Genomic DNA, 27,888 nt, shown 5'->3' on the forward strand with positions numbered 1-27,888 from the left:
GCTGGGGCGTAGGCTGGCCGGCTGCCCCCACGTGGGGGCCGGGGCGGAGCAGGAGGCGGCCGGGCTCCGCCACCCTCCAGCGCCATCATGTGCGAGGTGCCCGCGGAGGTTCAACGCTTCCTACAGCAGCACCCGGTGCTGCGCCTCGTCGAGCCGGGCAATAAGGCGAGTGGCCCGGGGGGGGCCCAGTCCCGGGGGCGGGGTGGGGTGAGGCGGGGGGCCCGGTCCCGAGGGTGGAGGGGGGGCGGGCTGAGGCGAGCGGCCCGGGGGGGGACGGGGGACGGACGGTCCCGGGGGTGGAGGGGGGGCGGGCTGAGGCGAGTGGTCCGGGGGGGGCAGTCCCAGGGATGGAGGGGGGGCGGGCTGAGGCGAGCGGCCCGGGGGGGGACGGACGGTCCCGGGGGTGGAGGGGGGGCAGTCCCAGGGATGGAGGGGGGGCGGGCTGAGGCGAGTGGTCTGGGGGGGGGGGCAGTCCCAGGGATGGAGGGGGGGCGGGCTGAGGCGAGCGGCCCGGGGGGGGGGGACGGGGACGGACGGTCCCGGGGGTGGAGGGGGGGGCGGGCTGAGGCGAGTGGTCCGGGGGGGGCAGTCTCAGGGATGGAGGGGGGGGCGGGCTGAGGCGAGCGGCCCGGGGGGGGGCAGTCCCAGGGATGGAGGGGGGGGGGGCGGGGTGAGGCGAGCGGCCCGGGGGTGGGGGGATCTCCAAGTCAGAGGAAGTGTTAGCCTGCGGGAGGGGGGTGCAGCGCTCATGAAGGGGAGCACAGATCTCCCTACCTGCACTTCTGGATACCAGCCCAGCAGACAGGGCCCACAGGGTGGGCAGGGGAGGGGTCTGCTACCCCCGCCCCTTGCTCTGTTAGGAGTGGGGTTTTGGGGACCAAAATGATGTAAACCGCAGGGAAGGTTGCTTGGGGGTGTCTGGAGCCGGGGAAGAGGAGTGAGAGACCTTTATGCCTAGCCTGGAAAGAGCCAGAGTATCACAGGGGCCCTTGCACTGCTCCAATAGGCTGTTTTCTTCTCTCCTTTTTGGCTGCTCAGGTAAAATGCAGGTTGACAGGACACGAGCTGCCATGTCGGATGCCAGAGCTGCAAGCTTATACTAGTGGCAAGAAGTATCTGAGACTGATAAAGACCGCAAAAGCATTTGACTACAGCGAATTCGAGCCACACATTGTGCCCAGTACTAAGAATCCGTGCGTGTCTGTTTCTTCCTTAATGTTCACATGGAGCTCTTGCTATTGTTAATTGTATGGCCAATGGGGGAGTGATGCCTGAGTGTTTAAGTAGGTATCCATCCAGTGGGCTGGAAAAGCATTTATAAAGCAGCTTTTGACTCTGAACTGGCCGCTTAGAGGTGAAAGACTCTCATTTCTTTTATATAATAATTTTACTAAACTGCATGTCTGGTTTTTCTTCTCTAGCCATCAGCTGTTTTGCAAGCTCACTCTCAGGCACATCAACAGGCTTCCAGAGCATGTGCTGCGTCATGTCCAAGGAAGGCGCTATCAGAGAGCGCTGAAAAAATGTAAGTGGCTCTATCGTCTTCTGCTGTGTTTTTCTCTTCCCTTTCTGACCTTTTAATGTGCTCTCCTGCTATGCATGTGTAGAGTGTTTGGAAATCGTTCTGCAGCATGGCAGTAATACAGAGCAGTGCTCCTGCATGCTTCCCCCAGCCAGGAAGGAAGGGTGACTTCAAAAGTAGAGAGCAATGGTTTCCTATAGTGAACAAATTGCAGTGTCTACTTTAAAGTAGGGATTCTCAAACTTTCCAATAGCGTAGGTCACACTTTAATTCAGGGATTGCCTTGTAGACATGTTTCCTTCCATTTGTGATCTCGTAATGTCCCTGTGGCAACTGTTACTTGCACCAAAAATGTAATTAGGAAATTATTTAATATTTTTTTAGCTGCCCTTAAGTACAATTTAGCAGCTGGAAATGGGGAGGAACTGGTACCAAGTGACTAGTCACCTCTCTGCACACCACAGTTTGTGAACTTCTTGGGCCTCACTAATGCAAACCTGCATAACAGCTCCTATCTGTGGGGAATTGTGTTAAGACTTCAAGTCATTCTCAAGACTAAATGTGTCTGGCTCTTGACATAGTTGTGTTTCATCAGCAAAGGTACTGGAGGTCGCAGATTACTAGTCTTCAGATCCTGCCCAGGTCAGCAGTGACTAAATGTCAGCATCTGTTGGCTGCTTGATGGCCTGTATGAAGTGAGCTGGCATATCCCAGTCCAGGTTCTGGTGAGCAAGCAGCCACCTCATAAAAAACATCTCCCCTGCAGTTACAGTATCTGTAGGTACTATTGGCATTCTCATCAGATAAGCCAAGTTTTGAATGGACCAGGAAGACTGAACTACACTGCAGCTCTCGTAGGGATCTCCCAGTGAGAGTTGGGGCAGTGTGTGTGGGAAGCTGGCATTGGTGTTGCTTGTACTGTACTTCCTCAGTGGACTCCAGTCTGCAGGACACCTTTCACAAACAGTAAACACACACCCCCTTTGCTGCTGCTAGAAACCGAAATATGGGCAGCGTGACAAAATCTTAGGCTCCCTAGGTCTGCTTAAAGTCCCTCTAGATCTGCTCATAGATGCTGTTTGCATTTCTGACGTGCTGCCTAGCACTGTGCTCTGCTTCTAGTCCATTCTGTCCTTAACGAGACCACCAAATTCTTGAACCACTTGCATTATTTGTGAATGAGCCCTGCCTGGTTTGTTTTTAGATGAGGAGTGCCAGAAGGAGGGCGTGGAGTACATCCCTGCCTGCCTCCTGCAGAAGAGACAGCGGCGGCGAGATGACCAGGCCGAGGGGAGCAGGCAGCCCCGCAGAAAGGGAGAATTTTGGGAGCCTATGCCCAGTGAAGAGGAAGAAGATGACACAGATGATAGCATGAGCGACCTGTACCCATGTGAGCAAGAGCTTTTGTGTTTTCTGACTGTTTTAAAGGGGTGCTCTCAGTTTCTATTCCCTGGCTCCTCCTCTTCCTAGTTGGTTACCCGCTGGGAAGCCACAAAGCCAACTCAATTTAATGTCAATTTAAACTTCGTTAGCAGCATGAGGGAGGGATGCCTGGAGATAATTTATTGTTGGTTGCAAACAGAAAAGAACAAAATTGTAGGAAAAGAGATGTAGCGTTTCCTTTGCTAGCATTAGAGGGCAGCAGCAGGACTGGACCCAGCCAATGATTTTACTGATGTAATGCCAGCAGGAGGAACATGTGGCGATTCCTAAACACAGAATCCAGAGTGGGTGGGGGTTACTCTTCTCCAGATCCTGAGCATTAAATGCCAATTTTCACTGAATCGCCACCAAGACTGAGATTGTACAAGGGGAGAAGCACTTGTCAGCACAGGACCTGCCGGAACCTGCATGCTCACAGGCGACATGCACTCCTCTGCCTTTCCCAGAACAGTCCTGGAGCCTACAATCCCACCCACCCTGCAGAGGATTTCCTACCAGGTAGGGTGAATTCTATTGAGTTCCTGTCTAAAAAAAGACTGGAGGAGAGGTGGGGTTGTACGGCTACTGGAGTATGTCTGCTAAATATCCCCTGTAGCTGGGCTAATAAGGGTACTGGGCACTTACTACTGAAATATGGGGATTATATTTGTCTTCCTGGTGTCTTGGTAGTAATGTGCTGCCCAGCCGTCGGGGATATTCAGCTATTGCTGATAAAAGGACTGGAATTTGGTGCTTCAGTTTTGCAACCTCCAGTGCCTTTGCTGATGAAACACCTTTAAGAAAGTTGCCTGGGAAGCCATTGAAGTAAGGGCTAAGTCAAAGCAGTAGGCAGAGGAATCTGATCCCAAGTTGGGCCTTACCTTGTGTTTTAGCTGAGCTTTTCCCAGAAAAAAGGCCGGTGGTGCAAGGAGACAGGGAAGGTGGTGATGACTTTGTGACAGACAGCGAGGAAGATGGGGCCAAGCCTGCAGAGGAAAACAGCAGCATGAATGGAGAGGAGAGTGAAAAGATGGACGAGACCAGACGAGCTGGCAACAAAAGGGGAAAGGTGAGTGCTGTGCTGCTATGCACAGCCACATCAATGGAGAGTGTTTGCAGAATCAGAGGTGAGCCCCTATGTGTGAGGATGTACTGCATGATTAGACCAATGATCCACCCCTCTCCTGTCTGTGAGAGGGGCCGATGCAAGATGGGCTCACCTTTCAGGGGATGTTTCCTCCAGACCCTGGAAGTCTCGTGACTGGCTTAGACCCTGAAGTATTGGGTTTCTATCCTTTAGTGAACTTGTATCCTGGCTAGAGTAACTGGGGATATTATTACCCATACAAATGTCTAATCCTGGTTTGAATCCTACTGCTTGCTGCCCCAGGAGTGGGAATCTTAGGCCAAGGAGACAGAAGTGTCCTTTAGGTCCTAAAATTACATCCACTACTGCCTCCTTAATCAGTCTCCTTTAGAATGAAAAGGTTGATAGGCTTTAAACCCTATCAAATTGCCCCCTTTACCCTTTCTCAGTGCTCCTGATTCTGCCTGTGGAATCTCTTCACAGGAGCAGACATTTTAGTCCTGATCCTGCAGTCCTTGTGTGTTTGGGAAACAGCAGGAATGCATGTTCAGGCCCTGAATGTGTAAAGCAGGCCGGGTTTCAGGAACATCATTGCTAATGAAAAGGATGATTCTAGAAGACAACTCAGAGGGGAGGAGGTAGATTTCCTCCTTGTCTCTCTTCCTCTACCTGGGGAAGAACAAGATCTGCAGTATTTTATGGCTCAGTTCTATGAGGAGCATTTGGTACAGACACTGTATTTGTTGGGAGAAAGGGAGGGGATGTTGTTTGTAGATCTTTTACAAGGGCTGAGGGGAGCTGGAAGTCAAGTCTTATCTCTCACTGGCCCTGCGTCCTCAGTAACTAGGACTGGGATTGTATGGACACTCTCAACTTGAAAAACAAGAAGCTTGGTGTGATGCTTTGTGTGAGCATTCTAGCCCTGGCCAAATGCAGAGGGTCTTGGAAAGACAGTGCAATTTCTCTCTCTCCACAGCCACAGTTGAGTTCCTTAAAGAAGAAATTTAAGAGTCACCATCGAAAACCCAGAAGCTTCAGGAAAGCAGCCACTGGAAAATAAACTTTTCTATAAGTATGAAACACTAGTTGGCTGGAGGTAGTTATGTGGCAGTGTTGTTGTCTAAACGGGGCAGGGTGGCACAAGTCCTACTGAAAAGCCTGCCCCATTGTCAGGTTCCAACCATCTGTTTCTGATGGGGGGGGCTTTAGTAAGCTGGAGCACAAATGGGTTAAGGGTTGATTCTTGGGGCATCCCCAAGCTCTGACTGAGATGCCAATGATTGGGTGCCTTATTTTTTGCTGAAAGGGGTGTCATTTTTATTCCACTTTGCGACACCCAGGAATCTGCTACACAGAGGATATTAATACCAGGTGTTAACCAGGGAACACCATCCCTGAAGGGTCACCAACTGTGCGCTCAAGCTGGATACAACAAAGATGCCATAGTTTTATTTTGATGGTTTCCAAAAATCAAAACCGTTTCAAACACAACTAAGATACAAAATACAGCATAAAATGAGTTTATACTTATTTCTCTTTCCACATAAAGCAAAAAAAAAAGTGAACTCAGAACACTTTGCAAAGCCAATTGGTAGATTACATCCTGCCTTTGAGAGAGCATTCCAACTGTTAGAGAAGTCACTGCATCAGTTCTGGGAGATATGTGGTACAGCAGCGCATGTGAGAAACAGCTAGCCCTCTTGCAAAGGACATGTTGGCTAAAAAGTCACAGTTTGGGTAGTGTACTGGTGGGAAGAGAGCAGTGTATTTAAAAACAAGCCCTCTCCTTACTGCTGATGTTGTACTTTACTTGCAAGATCCCTGCTGCAAATGGCTAGTAACATTTACCTTTCCTAAAGGGGAACATCTATTTTGTGATGCCTGAACTTCCTATGGGGCTGCAGGCAGCCTCTCCAGGAGAGAGGAATTTCATGTGGGTTTGTTTTAACCCAGCTTGTGCCCAAATAAATGTTAGTCTCTAAGGTGCCACAAGTACTCCTTTTTTTGTATCAGTTAGTGTCTGAAATATTAAACAGTCCCTCTTCTGAAGTGATCAAGCTCCTTAGCTGGGCAGAATGAGGGGATTAACCCTAAGGAAGCTAATTAAGAAGTAGTTACAAGAGCTGTTTCTACCTATTCACTTATAAATACTTCAATTGTCCACAGCAGCTAGAATGTTTGGAAGAGAATATTGCTGCAGCTAAGGAGCATGTGTGTATTCTAAACAGTTACCCGTCATAACTGCAGTGTGAAAGTCAGTCATATCCTTTATGTATTGAACATCAGAAGGAAGCTGATAGATCTCATTTCCTGTACAATGAAGACACAGGCACTGCAAGAGCAGCTGAGGCAAAAACCTCTCCTACAAAACCTGCTGGGGGGGGGGGGGGGGGCAGGGGGAAGGCACAGGATAACTATTAAACCCTCTTGATCTCAAATGAATTTCAGAAATCTCTCCAGTGATAGTGCCCTCTATCACTACAGAGGCCATTCTCCCTTACAGCAATGTAAGTGGCTGCACATTCTTGGAGGTTTTTCTATTTATCACCAGCTGCTGAGAATCCTGTTTTCCAGGGTAAAGGCAAGAGTGCACTGTCCAGGTCAATCGGCTTAGCAGCATTCCTTGGGGAGGAAAGCCCAGGAGCTGGCTGCCTGCTGGAGATGATGAGCTGAGCTGGGCTGGGCTGCTCTTCGAAGTGGAGATGTAAGCAGCTACAGTGAAGGGAGCCATTGATGCAGGAAACCAGGGCAGTTAGCCTGCTGAGCTGCTAGTTAAGGTCACAGGGTGAGTGTCTCACAGAATCCAAGTCAATAAGACCAACCAAAAAAATAAACAAACCCATCCCACCAATTTAGGTCACTAGCAGAGGGTGAAATGCCCCTTCCCAGCAGGGATGAATGTGAGGTGAAAGAAGAGATTACACTGATGGGGCAAAGTCAGGACCTCGGTTTGCCTTCAACCCACTTACACTAAAGGATTATTTCCTCTCTGAGTGAAATGCACAGCAGAGAGTTAGAATGCATAAGGTACCTCCCCTAACCGTTAAGACACTGCCAAGTATGTTCTACTCACTAGAAGTCTTAGCTACCACTGTCAAAAATGAGGCAGATGCCATTTGAGACACAGGACTGAGAATCAGTGCAGTAAGGCATCATACAGCTGATTTTTGCATACTGTTTAATACAGGAACAATGGAGCCGGTTCAGGAAAGCATTCTCTCCCCCAGCCCAGGTGCTTTTCCCTTGAGAGTTCTGTACCTGCTGTTGCTCAGTGAAGAAGAAGAAGAAGAAGAAAAAAAAGAAAAAAGAAGAGTTTGCATGTACAAGAGAGACTGGCAGCAATGGATCAAGAAAGCAAAGGGTGCTCTAGGCTGGAAGATCAGACACTGCTCTGAACCCACTGATGAGGTGATGCGGACCTGCATGCATTATGAAATGCTCAGCATTTGAGCTTTTGCCTTTCAATGCCAGGAACAGGGTCTTTCACAGCTCCACAAATATTGGTTCCACCAGTTACTGCTCACATTGAAAGAACCTGGAGCCACATTTAGATAAATGCTGGTTGGTTGCTGAAAGGAGCTGTCTCTGTGAATCACTGCCTGGCTTGCTCCCCTTTGTTGGTGGGTGGAAAATGCTGAAAAGGATTGATTTTGGCACAGCACCTTTTAAAATGAAATCTGTCTTGAGAGCCTTCCTACTAACCCACCCCCACCATCTTACTGAAATCTTTAAAGCAATATAACACCACTACCCCCTTGTTCCGCTCAGGAACAGAAATGAGACATTCGATGAATAAAACCGTCTTTCCTCACCTAGAGAAGGATGCAGCTGTTTCTGACATTCTCTTTCTCCCTCCCTCCCTCTGGGTGTGAAAGGGCCTTCCCCTTGCTCAGACCTGGGTACAGAATACTGTAATTTTTAAAACCAATGTCTTCTTAGCATAACTCTCCAATTGTACAAACAATGCTCTAACCAGCAGCTGGATTTTATCTACACAGAGGCGTTTTAGTTCTCTGAGGAGAATGGGGTATTCACTTTAGGAGTTAAAAAGGAAACAGAAAAAATAACCAAACAGCACACTGAATGATACTACTGTGTATCTGCTCACAGTACTTTAAATTTAAAAGCCAATACTGAAGTACTCAATGAAATGTGGATTCCTTGGGTTAGTTCCAATTCTAGGAAGTTAAAAACAAAACAATAAAATAACCCTAGGCAATGTTCCTCGAAGTAGTAGGATCTCTCATCTATCATCAGATTACTGGTGCCACTGTAAATTAAATTCTCAAGACATCTGTGCCTTTAACAGGGGAAGGTACAGGAGGAGCAGGTATATGTAAAATGCTGGCAGGTTTTGTTGAATCCATAGAGAATCAGTCCTGGACCTAAGCTGTCGTGTCCTGGGAAGCTACATTGCTCCCATTACCACTCTTTTTTCTTCTCGTCCATGGAGACTCCACCAGGACCCAGCGCCACCACCAGAAGAAGCCCTCCAATGACAGACATGGTCTGGAAGAAGTCGTACTTGAGGAAGTCATGCATGGGCTTGTAGGCCGGGATGGTCCAGAAGGCGTTAAAGTAGATGTTGATGGCAAACAGCCAGATGACCAGAGTCAAGGCAGCCAGCTTGGTCTTAAAGCCAATCGCCACTAAGATAATCAGGGCTGTGCCCACGATGTTCTGGAGAATCTGCAGTAGCAGAGTGGGGAGGAAAGAGGAGAGTCAGGGTTATACACAGCTATGTTATGGTATCCTATAGAGCACAGGCACTGCATACCCAGCTCACACAGGTATAAATAGCAGTGTAGACAGCAAACCATAGCTTAGGGTGGGCAGAGTGTCCTACACACCCCAGGGTATAGACCCTGCACACTCAAGCCATGCCACCCATGTCTGCACTGCTAATTTTAGCAGTGTCATGTTCTGCTGCCTCCCCCTGTCAGAGCCTTTCCTCGCCACAGTGAAAGCATCTGGCAGCTGTAGGAGTCTTTCCCCACCGCCGGAGTCTTTCACTGGGGTGTGTAGCTACACATGTAGTGCCTGTACTCTGCATGCTGCCATAGGTGCAGACACAGCCTTAAAGAAACATGCAGGGAGGAGGTGTAGTCGCTGCAGTGTTGTTCAGGTAAAGGCAATTCAACAGGCTGCTGTAAGAACATAAGAATGGCCCTACTGGGTCAGGCCAAAGGTCCATCTAGCCCTGTATCCTGTCTTCCGACAGTAGCCAGCACCAGATTCCCCAGCGGGAATGGACAGAAGAGGCAGTCAAACGATCCATCCCCCATCCCCAGCTTCTGGCAAACAGAGGCTAGGGACACCATCCTTACCCATCCTGGCTGTGATACAGATGGGCTAGGGCAGGTTATCACTAGATTTGACATCCCTAAGTTCCTTCAGTAACTAAAGGGCCCTTTCCAGCTACCTCTATTCATGTGAATTGTCCCACTCATTACAATGATCCAGTGGCAGAACTTGCGTGACTGATGGATGCAAGGGTCAACCCTCAGTTTGTGTGGGACCCTGAGGGTAGATTTTGGGGTACCGTTCCCTGGAATTTAGTTTCAAGTCGGCGCTTCCTAAGCTAAGATCTTGTTTATGAAGAGGTGAGTAGTTTGGGTTGAGGTTTCTCTGCTGTCACTCAGACCTGAAGAAATATTTTTTTACCCTACTGCTTAAAGACTCAATTATTAGTTAAAAGACTGATACTTTATTCTTCTCTAGCACTTTGTGCTAAGCAGATCACAAGCTTTATAGACATTAACTCATAACACACCCAGGAGGTCAGAACACAGTATCTCTAGTTGACAGGACCCAAATCTGGCATTCTTACATAAGGAGACCCAGTGAAATAGATGAGGATTCGAAGGAGAAGAATTGCTGGATTGGGATCCCACCCAGGCTGTAGCAGAGCAGTGAAGCCCAATGCCTTGACTCCCAGTTCTATGCCAGATACTTACAGAAAAGAAGCTAACATCAAAATGTAGCAGTGTCATGAACATGAGGACCAGCAGCACACGTCCACCCAGCTGCATGTACTGTTTGGGGGAGCTTTCCCGCATGGTGGGGACCCCGGCAAACATGCTTTTCCCCTCTGACCGTGACTCAGCCAAAAGCAGCAGCAAGCCTCCCCCAAGGGCAAGGTTCCTGGGGAGAGAGAGAGAAGGGGGGGGGGCATAGAGAAGAAAAAAAAAAAATCTACAGGTCAGTGCAAGAAAAATAAAAGCCACATCATAGAGCTTGTTGGATGTGTCATGAAGATCATTCTACCTGAACGAGTGAGAATGCCACCAACAACCTTGGATTGGTTCTCACTATGTCCCACAGCAATCTGCCCTCCAAGAAATCATCATGTTCCCCACTGATTCAGTAGTTCTTATGGCTCTGCAGATACAAGAGGATCGTGCGTCCAGCGCTTGCAACGCTTATGACCATAGCGTGGAGCTATGCAGGCCCCAAGCGTCTATCAAAGACTGCATGCATTTGTGGGATTTTTTTAAAAAGGTGCAAACAACATGGGACATAGATGACATTATGGGATGGAGACTCCTTGCTCCCAATCACTCCGCGCGACTCATTTCTCCCCTGCCATGCATTGCCAAAACTTCCCCAAAAGAGAGTGCACTGGATGGTGGCGGGTTGCACACTGGGATATCTATCCATGGTACACTACTCATTGACACAAGCACTCCTGGCGAGCATATGCAGTGTTGATGCAAGGAGCCAAGTATGCACCTGCGCAAGCGATCTATTGATTGCAGCAGCTTTGTGCCGACGTAATTTGCGTTGACCAAAGTTTGTCGGGTAGAGATGGCCTTAAATGTGACCTTTATAAAGACCTCTTCATTCCTGTCCCTGGGTGACATGCACAGAAGCAAGTCTGCAAGGACAGTACAGGGAGGTAAAATGAACTAGGACCTACCTCATCAAGAACTTCAGATCCCATAGAATGCTGTAAGCAATGGTCTGGGAGGGGGAAAAAAAAAGAAATACTGAAATATTTAAGCTATTTCCACCTCCTTGAAAAGGGAGAGCTTTTAGAGTGTTCAAAGCCAGAGTGATTAAATGCAGAATGTAAGAATCAATAACATCTTACAGAGTTACTTAGTTTAGCAAGTAGTTTGGCATGACGACAATAAGGAGCTTTTATGAGAATCCATTTTGGATGCAGAAGGTCAGGCTCACTCATTACCCCAGGTGCTTTTAATAGCACCCGCAGATCTGTGACTCTCAGAGCTTTTTGCAGATAGTTAATTAACCCTCAGCAATCCCCTGTGGCAGTCAAGTATACATCCCACTGTACAGATGGGGAAAACAAAGAGGCAGGAAGGTTAAACTAAATGCCCAAGATCACACAACTAGTCAGTGGCAAATTTGGGAATAGAACTCCTACTCTTCTGCTTTAGACAAAATGTTAACGAAAACCTTTCCTGTCCAGAATAAGTTTTTTTGTTTTTTCAGCATTCAATGGGGATCCTTCCACTTTGGGATATTCTTGTAGCAATCACTGTGGGGTCAAGACCAAATCAGTTATAGGTCTCTTATGCAGTAGGCTGCTGAAGCTCATGTGAGTTGCAAAGGGGACCTCCTCCTACTATATGGGACAGGATTGGTTCGATACTTGTCAGTGCTTGGAAAAAACAGCCGGCTGATCCGATCTGCATCAGCATCCAAGGAGAATACCTCGCCGCTGTGCATGTCAGAGGAAGAACAGCTGTAACCATGTTGCCATAAGAGATCATGGCCAATTGAAGGAGGGCAGTGGGCTCAATGGGATGAGCAAGGCAGTCCTTCCTGCTTCTTTAACAGACAGGTCAGTCCCATTGGGGTTGGTGGGGAGGGCCTGAAAGATAGGGACTGTACTTTGGAAGACTTGAGGCTTCCTACCTGTAATGCTATAATTCCAAACAAGCCGAAGCAGGCATACTGCACAAAGTTCCTACTCAGCACCAGGATACAGCCGCCTGAGGAAGGGAAATTAAACAGCGTTACCACATCTCCAGCTCACACAGGAAACAGCTGGTTTTGGTTTGAATTTCAGCAGGTTAAGGATTTCATGTAGCCAAGTCACAGAGGGCCTCTGCTAGGAGATATCGGGTATCAAAACACTGCTGGTTTGGGGGGGCGGGGGGGGGGGCGGGGAAGGGAAGGTCAGCTTTCAAATCTGCATTCTCCACAGTGAGACGTTGTCATATGGCTCCTGAAGAACATCTCTCCATTATTCCACCAGGTGATGGAGCAAGGGATCAAACATATGCTTTGTTTAGTCCCTGGCACATCGTACTAGTTGGCAGCTGCCATGCAAGGGTACATCTACTCTGCAATAAAAGACCTGCAGCACAGCCATAGCTGGCCCAGGTCAGCTGACTCCAGCTTGTGGAGCTCAGACTGGGGGGTTATAAAATTGCAGCGTGGACATCTGGGCTCAGGCTGGGGCCTGCCGTTTCAAACCCTGCAAGGTGGCTGGGTGGGTCTCAGACCCTGGGCTCCAGCCCAATCCTGAATGTCTATACTGCTACTTTTAGTCCTGCAGCCTGAACCCAAGTCAGTTGACCCAGGCTCTATGGCAGTGTAGACATACACTTAAGGTCACAAGACATTAGACAAAAAACAGCCAAGTATGTAGATGTTGGATATTGCCTTTCCTGAGGTGGTGGGAGGATGATGATACCATAGTTCTTTAGAGAATAAAGAATATTAAACAAACAGAAGCTTTCCTGTAAATCTTGCATTCAAAAGAAAACTGATCGCATTTCCCAGCAGGCGGATTTCCACGTTGAGAACTTGACTAAAAGAAGTCTGTTAAGCAAGCTATCTACAGGTGAAAAGATTTAGCAAAATTAAATTTTTGCCTGGACAAAATAAAAGAAAACAAACCAAACCAAACAAACCCTGGACACAGGACTTTGAAAGACTAGGCAATTGGAGTGCGTGAGACACGCAATATAAAAAAGGGAGAATTTAGTTCCTTTCCCACCAGTGATACTGTTCAAGTTTAGCTTCTGTGTTCATGCTGAGTGAACTGTGAAGTGTCAAGTCTGTTTCACTTCCTAGTCCTCATGAATTAACACAGTGCTATTGCTTTTGTGAACAGGGCAGGATTGAAATGCTTCCCACATAAAAACAAGACAAAAAATATTTTTCCAGTTGACATTAACCTCCATAAGAGCCAATACTGGGCTGAGGCAAGAAAAACATGGCACTGTAATCATCTTGATATATTGGAGCAATTCCTTTTTTCTTTAAATACAGGAAGTATTTTATTTACAGAATGCACCTATCAACATCTGGGTACACATACAGAATTAAATAGATACTACTGTCAATTAAGGGACTCCTCAGAGTTTTCATTGACCAAGAGGTACCATGGGGACTCAAAAGTCAAGGAGCAAAACGTTGGGAGGCCAATGAAAAGTTTTTATTCAACCTATGAAGCATCATCAAAATATAAAACGCTTGATGGGTAAAGAAAAATAAAATAGGCTTCCCATGCTAACATGAGCCAGAAACACTAGCATGATTTGGCATCTGCCCTAATAGGCCATTAAGAGCCACTTACTCAGCTGTCCGAAGAGATTTAGGAACACAAAGATGGAGGCCAGGAAATAGCCACAGTTCCACGTGGCATCAATGTAATCCCTCTGCTCGCTCCACTGGAACCACATGCGGATGCCATCCTCCAGGAAGGTGCTGATCAGGCACAGACGGGCCACGTGGGGAAGGTACTGCTTCGTCACTCGCAGGAACTACATGGGCAGACAGTGCAGGAGGAGTAATGTCCAAGGCAACCAAGAGCCATGCCCCTCTGCAGACTGCAGGTGTATCACTGGCGTGTGCACATGGACACACCCACCTCCACCACAAGATCCCGCTGAACGCAGATGTGCTGGGGAATTAGAGCCAAACCCTCTTGATATCACGCTGGTTTAAAACACCTGTGCCTTTACATTTCCCCTGTTCTCATGGGCAAAATGTCCACTCACTTCTTCCTCTGCAAGTATCAACACATTGTGGCATCAGGCCTAAGACTCTCCTATACAATACTAAAAAGGGTTTGACTGTAGATGAAAAACTGACTATGATATTAGTTGATTTCAAGGATAAACACATACAGAGACAGAGGTCAGCCCGTAGTCCCATTAAGACTCACAACCCACATAACAAAAAACCACACTACTCAGGAAGATGAACTAGGCAGTTATATATATAACTACAGTTCAATGCAACCTAGTATTTAAAAAAATAATATCACCAAGAGGCACGAGGAAGTGAGCACACCGCTTCTCTTCTTGGGAAAGAAAGTTGTGTCTGATCCTGTGAACAGAATGCTGAACATTTACCATTAGATCACTCTGCCATTGTGAGAATTATAGATTATATAGGAGCAACTACTGCTGAGCAGAACCAAAACATACACCCCGAGGAGTCTAGCTTCTTGTACAAATTATACACATGCAAGATATTTGCATATTAAAAAAATCTGATTGCCTCTTCACTCTCCAGTTCTCAGCTGGTATATCGTTTGAGTCTTCATTTGTATTTAAGTAACTGTAATAGAGCACCAAGGCATATCCTGATGGGGATTAATAACTGGTTGTAGATTTAATGCTCTGACACAAATCTCAGCCTAAAAGGCCACAATTTTGGTGTGCAAAGGGAGCCACGTGCGGGCACCTAGAACACACATGACTTAATCAGCAACTGTGTTTGTGCAGGCAGTTGCCATGATTATGTGTACCTCTTGAGCAAGCTGGTATACATGGGTGTTGGATTCTTGCACTCCATTATTGAAAATTTAGAACCATTGCATTGATCCCACGTTAATATTAAAAAGCGTCTGGTGTTATTCCTCCATCGACCCAACCAACCATCCCTTTGGTATAGAAAGGTATTAATAAAAGTTGTTTATTTCCTAACAAACCTGCAAATAGCACATTCCACTTTTTGTATAGAAAGCAGTGATGTAATAGTACCAGCAGACATTTGGTAATAGAAAACGCCTACTGGCTGCAAGTGAGGTGACTGTTTATTTAAGAAACATATTTAGGGCATCAACACCAGGTGCAGAACAGCCAAGTTACCATTACTTCACTTTGTCAGGGATGTAATTCAAGTGACATCTGTCAGGGGTTGTATGTGAGATAGATATGGTCAATTCTAAGTTAAACAGCAGAAGAGAAGCAGAAGGTGCCTATCTCCCGATTTTATTGGCAGTTCCCGCTGAGCAATGTCACAGCCAGATGCATGCAAAAGCCTGACTCCTGATGCAGAAATGCCAGGTTTTGCAGTAGGGGAACCATGTGTTATAACCTCCTACAACTCATACACAGTATGTATTAAAAACGATTTATGGGACTTTGATTCAAGTCGTTTACTCAGTGTTAGAATCTAAACTATGTTCAGTGGGGGGGGGGCCCACAATACCAAACCAACCCACCCACCTAAATAGAGGTGTTCTTCAAAAAGGTATCAGGAATACTACAAAGACGAAATTCACAATGAAAAAAACAGTGTATGTCTTGTGTTGGCCCCCTTGCACCAGTGTTTCTTGTACCATTAGGGAACAGGAACTTAAAAAAGGTACAGAGTCACACCCAGCACTGACCATGTTCTGTTGATGCAACTCAGTTAACGTCAATGGAGGTACATCTATTTATACTAGCAGAGAATTTAGCTAATTGAGTCAGCAAACTAACCAGTAAAAATGTATGTTGACCAAAAAAAATTAAGTTAGCTTCTCATTGTTTATGACGTTCACTTCTTGCATTTTACTCAGTTTGGACAATGAAACTAGACTAATCAGTTTCACTTTCTGCTTTTAGTTAGTATAATTTTGCAGCTCTGGCAACATTTGACTTCACAACAGCTGGGCGGCAGGAGATTAAAGGCACTTCTAAAAGCTTATTCCCACCACCATAATTAACCAATTAATAAAGGATGTTCCAAGTTCTGTGCAAGTTAGAAATCTTCCTTGCTGCCTAATTCAAGGTCAGCATGAATAAAAACAGAGCAGAAATGTTAACATAACAGACATGCCCAAATAGTTAATATCAGAAGAGCAAACTACACTAGTCTTGGGTCATGTGCATCTAGAGTCTAAAGGGTCAAGATTCAAGTCAGTTAAACATACTTTGAACACAAACCTCAATCACGTACAGATTGAATGTTATACTTTGGGATTTTTGAATATAAATGTTGTTCAAACAGCTAGATGAGTGAATCTGGAGAGATATTTCTTATGATCTTTGTCATTTAGAGAGATACAAACCGAACAATTAAATACACATTAATACAAGGGAGATGTGACTTAAAATTAACCAAAGTTAAAAAAATAAAAAAATTGCAAATGAGCTCTTTCCTTGGTCCAGAATAGCAGATTAAGAGAGGTTCAAACTGTATTTGAGTTACCTAAGAAACTCCTACATGCACCCCAAGTGGAGAAACAAACAAACAGATCATTATTGTACATAACAAAGTTATACCTTTCATCCAAAAGTTCAATTCCAAAATTTGGCATGCTTTAAATGTTATCCTCTGCCAGTAAGTGTATTGTTTATATATTTTTTAAAATTATAACTGCTGTAATTTTGTTCCCATTTTTTAAAATGGGGCCCCAGACTCAGCCTCTACAAGTTAATAAACCTTATTCTCACAATTAGGCAATCATATTGACTTTGCTAACAAAAAACAAGCAAACAAACCATGTGACTTCCATGGAAGAGGATAAGATTACAGGGAAAGAAGAATTACAGATCAAGCTTCTATGGCCCTTGTGATAATACCGAGACTGATTTAGAAGGGTCCTTTTCTGTAGCAGAGACAGAAACTATCACAAACAACAGATACTCCTGGGGGAATTCTGCACCAAAAAATTAAAGGTTCTGTGAATATTTTAAAATTCTGCATCCTGCTGCGGCTCCCACTGTCAGCCCTGTGCATGTCGAGGCTCTGGCTGCCATGCACGGGAGATCACAGGTTCATCAGGAAAAATAAAAATTCTGTGGGGAACATTAATTCTGTGCAAATTCTGCATTGTACAGTGGCACAGAATTCCAGCAGGTTTTCCCCCCCATGTCTCTCTGTGGAAATAAGAACTAAATGCTCCAAAAGTACTGGATAGAAAGTACAGAATGCCTACAGAAAAGAACTAGAGGGTTTCTATAGCAAGTCTTACTCCTCAATTTGGAAATAATCTGAGGTGTTGCTTGTGCAACATGCTAGACATCTGATGAATTTTAATCAGGAGGAAACAGCACTTTCCAACATCAATCTAATGACGGAGAAGCTTTCAAAGCACCCAGCAACACCCTAATCAGCCACGTTGGACAGGAAAGCATAATAGCTCAACACCTGGGCATCAGGAGGGTTGAAAGTACCTGTTTTAGCATCAGTGCACTGCACTGGAAATCCCCACACAAAAGGAATACACAACCAGCAAGTCACAGATAGGGGGCAGCCTTGTCTTCTTCCTAGAAGAAGAGGAACGGGATCTACATTTGGCTCGTACCATCAGATAGGTAGAGAGCGTACAGAGCATGCAGCAAGTGTGTAAGAGACCTGCTAAAAACAGTGGCTGATTTGGAAGAGAAGGCCCAAATGCACAAGGCAAGAGAGGCAGGCTGTGATCCACCTTCCAAGGTTCAAGTTTTGATTAGAGATCCTTAACTCAGGTCTGGTCTACATTACAAACCTATATCGGCACAACTGTGTTGCTCAGGGGCGTGAAAAATGTTTGCATTCAAAGTGCCATATCCACCCTGGGCCTAGAACTAGAGTAGTTCTGTGTTTATACTGACCCACAGCTTGCTAAAGAGATTTCTAGTGAGCAAATGGCACCTGCCCTGCTTGCAGCTCTGAGTCCTGTTAGAATATACCACACTGCGATGTTAAGACAAGCTCTCCCAGGTGACAGACTAATTACATTTAAGACAGAAACGAAGACTCTTCATCCCAAGCGTTTGAACAGATTGTGCTAATGCCAAGTGAATTCCTGGAGGGGGTCAGAAACAGACTCTCAAACAGCTGTCTCTTTCCTCGCCACCCAAAGCGTATGCTAACCCAACCTGCCAGAGAAAGCCAAATCAGCTGGCTCTTCCTAGGGTTCAGAGGAAGGGAGAGAGAGTATGTGCACGCTGACTTAAAGACCGCAATCCAGCTCCCCCACATGGAAGCATGTAGTTCTGGGTTACTGATCTGGCCTCTCTCAGAGCAGGGAGGCTTCTCCCTGGGCATTCTGTACACTTTGGCCTTTACAAGGGAGAAAGGATTCTCCACCTTGACAGCAGCTTTCCCCTGTTCTTCAGCTACATCAGAAGCTGGCGAGAACATAAGAATGACTTTTAGGCTGACCCAGTATGGCCAATCTGGCCCCGTATCCGGTCTTCCAACAATGGCCAATGCCAAGTGCCCCAGAGGGAATGAACAGAACAGGTCATCATCAAGTGATCCATCCCCTGTCACCCATTCCCAGCTTCTGGCAAACAGAGGCTAGGGACACTATCCCTGCCCATCCTGGCTAATAGCCATTGATGGACCTCCATGAATTTATCTAGTTCTTTTTTGAACCCTGTTATAGTGTTGGTCTTCATAACATCCTCGGGCAAGGAGTTCCCCAGGTTGACTGTGCGTTGTGGGAAGAGCTTTAGAGATGTTTAACTAAGGGTATGTCTACACTCCTGTGCCATTGCAGCATCCTAGTATAGACTCTTCCTACGTTGACAGAAGTGGGTTTCTGCCACTGCTGTTAATCCTCCTCTCAGAGAAGTGGTAGCTAGGTCTATGGAAAAATCCTTCCACTGACCGAGCTGCATCTATCATGGGGGATAGGTCAACCTAACTAAATTGCACAGGGCGTGACATTTTTCACAGGCCTGAACAATATAGCTAGGTCAGTCTAATTTTTAGGTGTAGTCCAGGCCTAGGAAAAAGCGTCCACATGTCTGAAAAGTGACGGGCAGGGCCACGAATTATTTAAGGTGGTTCAGGGTGTGGTTTTATGAGTAGAGTTAGGAGGAATGAGAGGCAGTTTAAAAAACAAAAACAAAACAGGCTTCCTAAATCTTTCCTTTTTTTGATGGGGGCTGTCTGGAAAGTATCTAGATCGGGGTCGGCAACCTTTCAGAAGTGGTGTGCCGAGTCTTCATTTAGTCACTCTAATTTAAGGTTGTGTGTGCCAGTCATACATTAACGTTTTTAGAAGGTCTTTCTAGAAGTCTTTAATATATAACGAAACTATTGTTGTATGTAAAGTAAATAAGGTTTTTAAAATGTTTAAGAAGCTTCATTTAAAATTAAATTAAAATGCAGAGGCCCCCGGATGGTTGGCCGGGACCCAGGCAGTGCGAGTGCCACTGAAAATCAGCTCCGGCACACGGTTGCCTAGCCCTGATCTAGATGAACAGATACAATTGTAGGGATCAATAGAGAACTTTCAACTGTTAAACAACAAATTGGTCACGCTAACAAGCCAAAGAGGGAGTTTTTAAATTTAGGCCTAAAGCGAGGGGAAGAGCAGAGGTTAAAATGATTTGATAAAGCAGGAGCAGGAAAACGGAAAGGTGGAGAGAAGCCTGCCCTGACAACTTCTGCAGAGAACGGGAAGCAGGTGAGGGAGTGTAATGGGAGGTTGCTGTCTTGAAGATCAGCAGGAACAAGACCGTGGAAAGGTTGCAAAATAAGCACAACTGCCAAGGGGCAGCTCTACTTCCCAGAATCAGCTTTGGAACCTGCCATCTTTTGTTGTAATAAAAGTCACATGGAGGAGTCTCATTGTCACCTTCCCTGAAACCAAACAGCCCATGATAGAAAGTGTAAATTGTTCCCTCACTGAGGCTTCCTCCCTTCTTAGCACACACACAGGAAAGAATTTTATGTTGCCTAGTAAACATGAGTGCTTGTGATCCAATCAGTGGAAGACAAGTAGGATGGATTGAAGGTGGGAGCAATGCTAGGCAACCAATGCTATGCAAACCGTCTTCTGACATCCGTCATGCATACAGCTGTGTTTATGCAACTCACATGTAAGCACTGAGAAAATGAGGCAAATTCAGAAACAGAATGCACAACAAAAAAGTGTAAGACTAAGGAGATCTAGGAGGAGAGGAGAAAGCGATTAGTTAACTATGATAGTGCGGGACATGTATCAGAAGTGTCTAGTGATTTTAGGATTCAGAGTACCTATGGACTGAACTCTTTCAGTGATTTAACTAGGTACAGTGGAATTTATCTAGAATGGGCAACTTCTAGTGGTGGGACTGAATCAATAGGACCAAACCAGAATGCCAGATCCAGACATCAAACTTCATGGAAGTTCTGATCCACATGTTACAGCTTGGGCCCATCTCTAGTAGTCATGATTTATATACCTCATTTCAATGCCCTACAGCACCATGCAAACTATAGCTATAGTAAGAATCACTTCAACCACTGTTGCAATGCAGCCACCTCTGGGATACAGCTGTTTAACAGTTCATAGTAACAGATTAGGACATAAAGTTAAAATCTTATCCAACTGAAACTACCCGGGAATTAGAACTACACAGAATGTAATTACCTGAGCTTCACTGACACAATACACTTAACCTAAGACTAAATTATTCAAGTGAGGGAAGGAGATTATGTTAAACTCATGGCACATCTGCAGTTTAGGGTTTTCTATACACTGAATATCAAATGACCTATTATTCTGTGGGCCTTGCATGGACCACACTGAAGACTGCATCTCACACAAGCACAGCCAAAGCTGGAAAAACTAAACAATATTATTTGAGAGGACAATTGGTTCTTCACTCCCAGCCATGTCATTAACACATACCGCAGAAGGGCTTTGTGTTGGCATTTTCTCCTCTAATGAGGTTATGAGGGCAGTAAACCAAGCCCTGTGGAGGACACAGACAGATTTAAATACTCTTCTTAGTTTAGGAATAAACACACACAAGGATCCAGCACTCCCTGGATCAAGTCCCTTCTCCAAATGGCTTTCCTCAAGGAGGCTACGTAATCCAACCAACAAATAAAGAACTCAAATCTTTGACTCACCTGCTTTACTCCCTTAAGTGATTTGCAGTGTTGTTGTTGAAAGCTTGTCTCTTTCAGCAACAGAAGCTGGCCAGCCAGAAGATATTCTCTCACCCACCTGGTCTCCTTAAGTGATCAAATCATCCTCCTTCCCAACCACATCCCTTGTTATCTCCCCATCATCTTTGGTCTAAGTTGTAAGGTCTGTCTCTATACATACACACCTCTAAAGCACAATGCCCATTTATGGCACTTACGAAGTAATAAGCAAGAATGAAAGCAGCAGCTGGGGAGACTGTAGATATATGATGGGTTTAAGACTGATGCACAGAACTGGGAGCCAGAAGATCTGGATTCTATTCCTGGCTCTGACATAAAACTTCTTATAGAGACAAGGTGGGGGAGATAATACCTTATGATGGTCGGTTGGGACGTACATACATAGACGTCTCGGTTACCTTGGGCAAACCTAGTTTTGTATTTCACCTCGGTGCTTAAGTGAACTCCCCATCTCCGCATTATATTTTTTAATCAAGACCACTGCACACCGCGAGCAGTTACGCTTTCATAAGTAGCTCTGATTTCACCAAGCTTCACCTGGGGCTCTCATCTCCAGAATGCCGGTGGGGACACAGGAACAAGAAGAATGCTCCAAAGTTCACCAGGAAAGAGACTCCTCTGTTTATTCCTGAATTAGTGACCGTTAGGATCAAAGTGGTAAAGGCAGCTGCCAAGCAAACAGCACAGAGACACTTGGACTGCAACATACTGTTTACAGACTTGTGTTTCTGATAAAGATACAGGACCCATCCCTGCAACCCTGATGTGGAGCCGCTCTGTTTCCCATATGGAGAGAAGCATGAGCCAGTGGCCCAAGTACAGGACGGGGAGCAAGGAATGCTGAAGATCTCATTTCACGCCTGGCACCAAACTCTACACTCTAGCCTGGGGTGAATCACTTCTTCTCTCTCTGTTTCAACCCATCTATGAAGTGGGGATAATGACACCTCCCCTCCTCCCAGGAGGAGTCAGTATTTAGAGAGAGGGACTCTAGGCCAGGGGTTCTCAGGATAAATTAGTTGGTGGCCTCAGAGTGCAGCCACCAAGTCTTGCTGGTGGCCGCTCTCTCACTTTTCCCTAAAATACTTTGTTTTCGGAAAAACAAATACATGTGCACATATACGCGTCCAAATCATTGCAATTTATTTATTGCTAGCTAGTAAGTCTGTTGTGAAAAGTGATATCAACAAGCATACAAGTATCACTTTTCACAGCAGACTTACTCAGCCCCAGCAAACATGGGACAAATTAAGCCTTGGATGGGGTGTCGGGGAAGGCAGCAAGGGCCAGCGGGGGGGAAGGGGGCGGGGTGCATGGCTGGAGAAGGCAGCGGGGGGCCAGAACTCCTCAAACACTGTGCCCCAGATGTCTTCAGGGGGGGCAGGGCCCAACTCCTGCATGTGGTGCCAGGAACCAACACCAAGGTGGGGCATCCAGGAGCAACAGGGAGGAGGAGGGGCCGCTGCTTAGCCCCTCTCCCAATCACAGCCCAGGACGCTGTGGCCACAAGAAAAGCCACTGGTGGCCGCATGTAGCCACCTTGGCCGCATTTAAGAAACGCTGCTATAGGCTCACTCTGTCACTTTAAAAGAGGTCAGAGCAGGCCAGAAGCTTTCAGGACATCTTGTTCTTTAGAGGGTTTCATCTTTGTTGTTCCAAGCTTTTTTAAGGTTTCCCCATAGCATTCCACTTTCCCTTTTTCACACAAGCCTCCTGAGTGCAATTCACAGCACTCCAGTTGCCAGATGGGCTCATGGCACATCAAGTCTTCGGCTGCCCATCCTCTCCATGGGGGCAAATGTCACACTTCCAGATGATGGCAGGAGTAGGGTGCTTGGCTTATTACTAAACAGGATCAGTGCACTTATTTGGACACGCCAGGCTGAAATAAGAACCTTCCATGCTCTGTTAGCTTCACTGGAAAATGAAAGGACCAGGTTTAAAACCAAAAAGAGTTTCTTCACCCCATTGTTTTTATATGAACTATCTCAGAAAGCTAGAGGTCAGAAGGAAGATCTGATCAGCTGCACACTCACAGGCCCTTGGGATGGAAGATTAAAGAAAACTCTGCATTTTTTGCCCCAGGAACATGGTTTGGGCATCACACTCGCTCCTTCCACCAGCTAGCATCACTTCACTCATTTACAATAGTTGCATAATCTCCCCGCACTCCTCTCTACATGGAGTAGAGTGCCGAACAACCACCTTCTCAAGTGATATCAGCACAAATGGAAGACTAACCAGAAGTCTGCTCCCTCAGAGATAGGCAACTCCTCCTGCAAATCTAGGTAGTGAGTGCAAACTCAACACAAGACCTAGTTTCAGCTACTTCAGCTTTGGATAATGCAGACAGTGTTTGGCAACACAGTTAAAGGCTCAGTCTTGAACATTTTGTATTCAATTAGAAGCTCTCAGCACTGATCCTTGAGAAGTTTTGCTCCCAGTTATGGAGATTTTTTTCCATTTCATGGCGGATATGGGCCTAGACCAAGGAAACAATTCCACATTACCTACAGTTAGACTGTAAGCTCTTTGGAGAAGGGACTGCATCTTCTGTTTGTACTAGGAACTATAAATAATTATTCCCTATCCCATCAAATCAGAGAAGCTGGTTTTCCCCTAAGCCACCCACACCTGCCAACCAGCAGAGCCCGCTCAACTTAAAGCCCACAGTTAAGAAAAACACCAAACAAAACAGGTGTGTCTTGTATTGCACACCCATGAAGTGGACAAACTTTGGTTGTAAGAGAAAGACCATTTCCACAGCCAAGGTCAATCCTAACCCCAATCTATCTCTCCTCCAGAACACTGTCAGCTTTGTGACACACTTAAGTGTGCCATATTCCCCTCTAGTGGCTGGTCCACATATGGCTTAAAAGCTTATTACTGCTGCTAGTTAGCAGCATTACTCCTTTAGGTCAAGGGGCAGATGCCTGTGCTTTGGGTGCTGAAGGTCACAGGTTCGAGCTTCCCTAATAACCTGCTCATTACACCCCTGGGGAGAAAGTAATAGCATATTAGCTAATCCCAACTATTATAACAAGGAATGGGAAGGAATAAGGCTGTCAATGAGGAGGCATCCAAATTCTAGGGTATTAATCTGATGTACCCACCCCAGCCATCTGAAAAATCTTCAGTCTAATCCCAGTTCAAATGTTTTCTTCCAAATGAGTTAAGAACTTCCCTAATACAAAATACCCACTATGCAAAAATATACCCAGTGCTTATTGTTTTGTAAACTCACTCCCACACATGTATAGGTAGTGGTTAGAATAAGCAGGGGGCAACTATTTGGACCTAGAGTTAGCAAATGAATTACTTACAAAACCTAAACGTGGTTTTGCAATCTGATGGCTGAGTGTCCACAAACATCAGGAATAGGCTGTAGCTAAGAATAGTCACTTTAAAATAAAATGAGGTCAAAGAGAAATAAAGTTGTGTCAGTGAAAGTTATTCCAGGAAGGGGGCAGACATGGTTTCATGCTGGACAAAAAGGCATTCAGGAGTTCTTACGAAATATTTAAGATCCCAGAAATAGTCACATGGGAATAAACACACAGGTATTAAAACAATAAAACCCTCAGTAGCAGCTAAGACTCCAGAGTCATAACATTTAGCAAAGGGTATGAACACAATACAGCAACTGCCAGGTTTCAGAGTGGTAGCCGTGTTAGTCTGGATCAGCAAAAACAATGAGGAGTCCTTGTGATACAGCAACTGTTTATCTTGTCCTCCCACTTCTGATGGGTCAACAAGACAAACTGGGCCTGATTCTGACACCCTTATTCAGGCTGAGTATTACCAAACACCACACAGAGTCCCACTGAAATCAACACAAAGACAGCAGAATCTGGCCCTAAACAAGCCATCTGTCTAGCAAAGACAGCAAATGGCAGGTTTTTCCAGTGCCGGTCAGTTACAGGGATTCAAGGGCGGCATATCCATTTTAGATCTTGTAATATGCATCATCCAACCTTCATCCTGCTTTAGAAGTCTAGAGTCAGATCAAGTCCGATTTTTCAGATCTTAGCTCTAGGCAGCCAGATGTTACTACCTCATTTTAAATATACTGGTCACCAAGCCAACAAAGATCTTGCTTTACGACACTGTCACGAAGAGAGTGACTGAACACTTCATTCATACTATTCTGCTCACTCACAGCAAGATGAGAGATTCTAAGCTTTGACTTATCATAGATATCTGTATTACGCAACAGCACAAGATGGTCCGTCTAGGTTGGCGTCAACATCTACAAGGACAGTTTATACAGGAATGTTTAACAATCCGGGTCGACTTTTATTCTGAACCTAAAGCTTAGACAGAGACCGATGGTTCTTCCTCATCTGTTCCACTTAATGATTCTGGACATGGTCTAAGAGCAGTCTAGGGTTAGGATTTTCCATTATCATTTCACTGCACGTTTGTTTTCGCATATCCCCTATTCCCTGTTGCCACATGGACACTTCTTGCAGAGAGATAGAAAGAATGGCTTGGCCTACCTCACCCCCTTATAGGGCTCTTTACATTTATTAACAGATAGGAAAAGCCAGGCTCCCAGGAGAGGAGGGTTACAGCACTGATCTGACAGTTTCATTCAAACAAGGCACAAGATGCAGGCTCCAGGGTGGGAGCAAGATCCATTCCTTCATGGGTAACAAAAATGACAAATCTCTCTTTAGTTAGTGGGGGGCAGGATTACCACCAACCGTCACACCCTGAGAATAAAGGAGGCTAATGCCTCATGTCCCTTCCAGGATATACATCACTGACTGATTCCCCATTATTCTTGAGGTGGGGGGTAAGGCTCATAGACTGTAAGGCCAGAACGGACCATCATGATCATCTAGTCCGACCTTCTGCATGTTGCAGGCCACAGACCCTCAGCCACCCAACAGGCTCATAAACTCTGGCTGAGTTAATGAAATCCTCAAATCAGAGAGAGGCAGACGCCAGAGCTCCTCAGGGGTACACACCACTGAGTGATCCCCTCCTTTATTCAGGGGGCAGGGACAAACACCATGGTCTCTCCGGTGTACAAACCACAGACTGTTTCCCTAACCCCCCGATATTCTAGGGTGTTGGCGACACACACCACCGACTGATCCCCCACCCCATTATCCTGGGAGGGGCAGGACCCCCTCGCAGGCTCATTCAGGGATGCACAAGATTAGCCGATTCCCATTTATTCTGGGTTGGGGAAAGTGGGGACACCCCGCCAGAGGTACAGATCACAGGCCGATTCCCCCTTTATTTCAGTGGGTGAACCCCACAGCCCCTGGGAGGGATACACCCTAGGGCCCCTCCATGTGGAGGAGGCCTCCAGCCGAGGGAAGGGATCAGAGGGAGGGACACACACCCACCTGGTCTGCAAAGTCCTCAGCCGTGCTCATTAGGTCATTCTGGCCCATGGTCTCCGGCTGGCTGGGTGCTGCCGAGGGGGATTCCTGCAGGCTGGGCGTCTGCCTGCTGCCTGGGCGCTCGCAGCCCTGCCTCTCCTGCAAGCGCCTGCACAGGAAGTGCTGCTAACGCCGCTGCTCCCTCCGGCTGCTGCCACGTAGGCCAGCTCTTAAAGGGACAGCGCCAGCCGCGGGAGGCTCCCCGGCGAGGGCGGGAGTCGGCGGCCCGCCTAGCTCAAGCCTGGGCCTGACTCTTAAAGGGCCCTCGGCCGCCCTGGGGCCGCAGCCCAGGGGAGGGAGGAGGAGCAGGGTCCTTCGTGGGCGTCGCGCGGCCCTGCAATCAGAGATGGGCAACGCCTCGGTGGATTTGGGGTTGAGTTTTGGCGAAATCTTGTTTGCCAAACCAAAGCTGGGGGGGGGGGGAGGGGAGGTTTGGATCCAGGGCCCATTTTATGGGAACCCAGGAAAGACACAAAGTTCGAAGCCTGAGGGGGTGGATCTGCAAAAGTGGTGGAGGTTTTCAATATGCAAAATCCGCCCCTGTCCAGTCTGTCTGCATTTTGTTTGATGGTTTATAGCTATTCCGTACTGCGTCTTGCCCAGCCCAGCGCAGCACCCCTGCCTCTGGTATCTGAGCACTTCCTCCTTTTATTCAACCCCCCAGCACGGCCTGGGCCGGAAGAGCGGGGCAGCCAACCAGGGCACAAAACTGTGAGCGTGGAAAAATGGCCAAAAAAAATGGAAGGGGACGCAAATATACTTGCTTGCCTCAGGTGCTAAAATGCCTAATTACAGTGTTCAAGGTGGAGGGGGAGGGGAGGTTTTGGGAAAAGGTTCTGGTTTTGAGCCCATCTCCTCTTGAAATAGAGGTGCAGTAGTTACAAAGTAGGATGGCAGACTATGAAACACTATGTTGCCAACTCATGTGATTTTATTGTATGCCCTACAATATTTGGTGTTTTTTCTTAAATCCCCAGCTTCTGGAGGCATGTGATTAGGTGAGAATCACAGCTTTAATTAAAAACAAAAAACAAGTTTCTAGTCTCTCATAATTAGACAAAATCTTGAAAACATGAGTTAAGATTACCCTGAAGACTCAAAAACCACAAGGCAATGAGAAAAGTACCCAAAGCAGCTGGAGCCCGGGGCTCTTGCCCTTTCCCCAGGTGATTCTTTTCCTCTCACTGTTTTGACATCTACCCTGTAGGTAATGTTGTTTAAAAGGGCATTCTCAAGATAATTTCCATCATTTAAACAATCTCTCCCCTCCCATGTTATTTATAAACATTTTTCTGAGGCTTGCAAAACCTTTTTTCCCTTTTACCAAAATATTTTCCTCTATCTTGCAGGTGCATTAATAGTTGGGGTTTTGGTTTTTTTAATACCAC

At 46.3% G+C, this 27,888-nt stretch overlaps 2 protein-coding genes across 3 annotated transcripts; one reads left to right on the forward strand and one right to left on the reverse strand.

Moving 5' to 3' along the window:
• The first annotated feature begins 17 nt into the window (after positions 1–17).
• Positions 18–11,446, forward strand: SURF2 (surfeit 2). Of its 2 annotated transcripts, none has more exons than XM_043530521.1 (6): positions 18–165; positions 1,039–1,193; positions 1,422–1,525; positions 2,727–2,912; positions 3,838–4,013; positions 11,070–11,446. In XM_043530521.1, exons 1-6 carry the CDS (start codon positions 88–90, stop codon positions 11,091–11,093), a joined length of 723 nt encoding a protein of 240 aa, XP_043386456.1. In that variant the 5' UTR covers positions 18–87; the 3' UTR covers positions 11,094–11,446. The 2 variants fall into 2 exon arrangements, with proteins under 2 accessions (XP_043386456.1, XP_037735604.1); XM_037879676.2 differs by lacking the exon at positions 11,070–11,446 and adding an exon at positions 5,008–5,111.
• Positions 8,116–27,150, reverse strand: SURF4 (surfeit 4). Its single transcript, XM_037879674.2, has 6 exons — positions 26,465–27,150; positions 13,588–13,774; positions 11,916–11,992; positions 10,951–10,994; positions 9,989–10,175; positions 8,116–8,720 (listed from the first exon to the last, which is right to left on the reverse strand). Exons 1-6 carry the CDS (start codon positions 26,510–26,512, stop codon positions 8,454–8,456), a joined length of 810 nt encoding a protein of 269 aa, XP_037735602.1. The 5' UTR covers positions 26,513–27,150; the 3' UTR covers positions 8,116–8,453.
• Between the last annotated feature and the right edge of the window lie 738 nt (positions 27,151–27,888).

The sequence above is a fragment of the Chelonia mydas genome, chromosome 16 (assembly GCF_015237465.2).
Source record: "Chelonia mydas isolate rCheMyd1 chromosome 16, rCheMyd1.pri.v2, whole genome shotgun sequence".
NCBI lineage: Eukaryota > Metazoa > Chordata > Testudines > Cheloniidae > Chelonia > Chelonia mydas.